General features: G+C 33.0%; 1 protein-coding gene across 1 annotated transcript in view; it reads right to left on the reverse strand.

Moving 5' to 3' along the window:
* Positions 1-5,059, reverse strand: part of LOC111083751 (chromosome transmission fidelity protein 18 homolog) — a gene marked incomplete at its 5' end in the record, with an annotated part of 14,032 nt that overhangs the window by 7,569 nt on the left and 1,404 nt on the right. Inside the window, 3 exons of the mRNA XM_022380423.1 lie at positions 678-801; positions 1,281-1,378; positions 4,498-4,530. Coding sequence (XP_022236131.1) covers positions 678-801; positions 1,281-1,378; positions 4,498-4,530 — 255 coding nt within the window. The remainder of the gene's footprint in view (positions 1-677; positions 802-1,280; positions 1,379-4,497; positions 4,531-5,059) is intronic.

A 5,059-nucleotide genomic window follows, 5' to 3' on the forward strand; every position in this document is an offset into this window, starting at 1 on the left:
AAGTGATAACACATCTAGATAACAGATCACAAACCTCAGATTCACATCTGTGTATACCTGGCCAAAGTGATAACACATCTAGATAACAGGCCAAAAACCTCAGATTCACATCTGTGCATGCCTGGCCAAAGTGATAACACATCTAGATAACAGATCACAAACCTCAGATTCACATCTGTGTATACCTGGCCAAAGAGATAAGACAACTATATCTTTGATACCACAATGGGATACCACTGCTATGTCTGCCATGGGAACCAAATCCCAAGTTTTAGCATTATAAGCCATGAAGCTAAATCTTTGTAATAAGTTTCATTCTTTGACCCAAAAACAAATATTAATACTGTATTCACCATTATCTCAGTTATAATAATTTTAAATATTATAAAAGAATTAGGCTGCTTTCAGAATCTTAACTTCAAACATGGTTGTAAAATGAAATTTATATTAAATTTCAAGTTGTTATATTTATAGAGAATTCTTGATTTTTCATTTTGATGTGAAGGTTTAACAACAGATTTAACAAGTATAATAGCTTAGCTAAGTGAAGGAAACCATATCTTATTTAAACTTCCCTAAATACATTAAGATTTTCACAAAAATCACCTTCATGCATAACAGAATCCAGTTAATACAAAATCCACTCTTTGTGTATGTACACCAGTATTTCATCATACCTGTGGAGCTCCATCAATTTCATCAATAACTAAACAGTTAGGTTTGCAATTCTGTCCAATCACAGCCCTCATCTGAGTGGCAGCTTCTAGCTGTGTTGTGAAAACTTCAGGACTTCGGTCATCACTGCCCAGAACAAAAGTGTTATAAGAGAATTATTAGATGAAAGAAAACTACAGTCAGATTCTGCTGCTTTTTAGCTTATAATATTGTTACAAATTAAGACCAGACTAACATTTTCACCTGAATATAGAGACTGTTATGAATTCAAAATATATTAAGCTGATAAGTTTACTTACAATGGTTCAGACTTTACACCTATAAAAATTATTTTAACACAAATCAACTTGATTAAGGATTTACTTTGTTGTGATTTACACTATAACGAAAATATGCCCTTTTTAAAACAGATTGTGTAATCCGAACATTATTAGCAAAAAGCCATTGTCGTAACTGAGCAATATACAACTAACTACACCTGTAATTCTTTAACCACAATGTAATCACAGGTAATGTTATTAATTACTTGATGAGGGCAGTAACTAACAACTGGTATCACAAAATTTTGTACTTTGTTGTTAATAATTTAAAACTATGTTAAGTACCTGGCATTCAATTCTACAACATTGTATCCGGCATGTTGGGCGATTACATGAGCAAGGGTAGTTTTACCAAGTCCTGGAGGTCCTGTGAGCAGAGCAATCTGCAAATAAAATCTTATTTTTCCAAACTACAATAAACCTTAAGCACAATACATCATTATAATGGAAATTATTCATAAACATAAGAAAATTATCTTTTTAAAATATATCCAATCTAATTATCTTTTTACTTCCAAACCTTACATATAAAGAATCATGTTAACACACCTTAACTTTAAGTAATTCACCAAACAATATAAAGAATCATGTTAACACACCTTAACTTTAAGTAATTCACCACCCAATATAAAGAATCATGTTAACACATCTTAACTTTAAGTAATTCACCAAACAATATAAAGAATCATGTTAACACATCTTAACTTTAAGTAATTCACCAACCAATATAAAGAATCATGTTAACACATCTTAACTTTAAGTAATGCACCAAACAATATAAAGAATCATGTTAACACATCTTAACTTTAAGTAATTCACCAACCAATATAAAGAATCATGTTACCACATCTTAACTTTAAGTAATTCACCAACCAATATAAAGAATCATGTTAACACATCTTAACTTTAAGTAATTCACCAAACAATATAAAGAATCATGTTACCACATCTTAACTTTAAGTAATTCACCAAACAATATAAAGAATCATGTTAACACACCTTCACCAACCAATATAAAGAATCATGTTAACACATCTTAACTTTAAGTAATTCACCAAACAATATAAAGAATCATGTTACCACACCTTAACTTTAAGTAATTCACCAAACAAAGAGTTATAGCAAGTTCACTTTCTGTAAAAGTTGAGCAAGTGACAACTGTGAAGTATATATATCCTAGGGGGTGGGTAGAAAACTCATATAAACACACTGTAATTACATGAGGGGATAAGAACCTGATATAAACATAGTGTAATTAAATTAGGGGGATAGGAAACTGATATAAACATAGTGTAATTACATGAGGTGGTAAGAACCTGATATAAACATAGTGTAATTACATGAGAGGGTAAGAACCTGATATAAACATAGTGTAATTACATGAGAGGGTAAGAACCTGATATAAACATAGTGTAATTACATGAGGGGGTAAGAACCTGATATAAACATAGTGTAATCAAATTAGGGGGGTAGGAAACTGATGTAAACACAGTGTAATTACATGAGTGGGTAAGAAACTACTATGTCCACATGTAAATGTCTACCAGAACTGAACAATCTGGATTAAGACGTCCACAAGTAAATGTCTACTAGAACTGAAGAATCTGGATTAAGATGTCAACATGTAAATGTCTACTAGATCTGAACTATATGGGTTAAGAAGACCACAAGTAAATGTCTACTAGATCTGAACTATATGGGTTAAGAAGACCACAAGTAAATGTCTACTAGAACTGAAGAATCTAGGTTAAGAAGACCACAAGTAAATGTCTACTAGATCTGAACTATCTGGGTTAAAAAGACCACAAGTAAATGTCTACTAGAACTGAACTATCTGGGTTAAGAAACCACTACTAAATGTCTACTAAAACTGAAGAATCTGGTTTGAGAAGACCACAAGTAAATGTCTACTAGATCTGAACTATCTGGGTGAAGAAGACCACAAGTAAATGTCTACTAGAACTGAACTATTTGGGTTAAGAAGACCACAAGTAAATGTCTACTAGATCTGAACTATCTGGGTTAAGAAGACCACAAGTAAATGTCTACTAGATCTGAACCATCTTGGTTAAGAAGACCACAAGTAAATGTCTACTGGATCTGAACTAACTGAGTTAAAAAGACCACAAGTAAATGTCTACTAGAACTGAACCATCTGGGTTAAGAATACCACAAGTAAATGTCTACTAGAACTGAACTATCTGGTTTAAGAAGACCACAAGTAAATGTCTACTAGATCTGAAGAATCTAGGTTAAGAAGACCACAAGTAAATGTCTACTAGATCTGAACTATCTGGGTTAAGAAGACCACAAGTAAATGTCTACTAGATCTGAACCATCTTGGTTAAGAATACCACTACTAAATGTCTACTAGAACTGAAGAATCTGGTTTGAGAAGACCACAAGTAAATGTCTACTAGATCTGAACTATCTGGGTGAAGAAGACCACAAGTAAATGTCTACTAGAACTGAACTATCTGGGTCAAGAAGACCACAAGTAAATGTCTACTAGAACTGAACTATCTGGGTCAAGAAGACCACAAGTAAATGTCTACTAGATCTGAACTATCTGGGTTAAAAAGACCACAAGTAAATGTCTACTAGAACTGAACTATCTGGGTTAAGAAGACCACAAATAAATGTCTACTAGAACTGATCTATCTGGGTTAAAAAGACCACAAGTAAATGTCTACTAGAACTGAACTATCTGGGTCAAGAAGACCACAAGTAAATGTCTACTAGATCTGAACCATCTTGGTTAAGAAGACCACAAGTAAATGTCTACTAGATCTGAACTATTTGGGTGAAAAAGACCACAAGTAAATTTCTACTAGAACTGAACCATCTGGTTTAAGAAGACCGCTACTAAATGTCTACTAGAACTGACGAAACTAGGTTAAGAAGACCACAAGTAAATGTCTACTAGAACTGATCTATCTGGGTTAAGAAGACCACAAGTAAATGTCTACTAGAACTGAACCATCCGGGTTAAGAATACCACAAGTAAATGTCTACTAAATCTGGGTTAAGAAGTCCACATATTTGCTTGTAGATAGTGAGCAACCATCAACATTTCAATTACAACTTAAACTGAGCATGTCCTACCAAGATGAATCTGGATTTAAAAGCTAAATGACAAGGTTTAGTTAGCATCATGGTAATTTCTACAAACAAAACAAAAACTGAAGCTTTAAAACAAAAGTAATAGGTGTAGCAGTAGAGCATTAACTTAGCAAGTTCAAATATGGAGTTACATCACTTTCGGTCAGTGTTTTCACTTCCTCATAAAAAACAACAAAACATTATATAACAGTGAGAAGGCAACCACTAATTACAAAGGATAAAGCTGTAGCTATGATAACAACATTCAGTGTTCATAAAATAATCAAATAAATCAAACATTGGCAATTACAAAAAAGAGAGATAATTAATCTGCAGTCAAACACACAACTTAACTAAACTTCCCAGTAGCACAACACAGAGTTTAGAGCAACGTACGTACCTTATGCTGTGGTCTCTTATGATCATCAAGCTCCTATACAGAGAAAACAAGCATACCTATTAGTTTACAAACATAATGATTTACTACGGGCTAAAACCACAGAGAAAACAAGCATACCTATTAGATTACAAACACAAGGTTTTACTATGGGCTAAAACCACAGAGAAAACAAGCATACCTATTAGATTACAAACACAATGTTTTACCATAGGCTAAAACCACAGAGAAAACAAGCACACCTATTAGATTACAAACATAAGGTTTTACTACGGGCTAAAACTACAGAGAAAACAAGCATACCTATTAGATTACAAACACAATGTTTTACCATAGGCTAAAACCACAGAGAAAACAAGCATACCTATTAGATTACAAACACAAGGTTTTACTATAGGCTAAAACCACAGAGAAAACAAGCATACCTATTAGATTACAAACATAAGGTTTTACTACGGGCTAAAACCACAGAGAAAACAAGCATACCTATTAGATTACAAACATAAGGTTTTACTATAGGCTAAAACCACAGAGAAAACAAGCATACCTATTAGATTACAAACAT

This window comes from Limulus polyphemus, unplaced genomic scaffold (genome assembly GCF_000517525.1).
Source record: "Limulus polyphemus unplaced genomic scaffold, Limulus_polyphemus-2.1.2 Scaffold11028, whole genome shotgun sequence".
Lineage (NCBI taxonomy): Eukaryota > Metazoa > Arthropoda > Merostomata > Xiphosura > Limulidae > Limulus > Limulus polyphemus.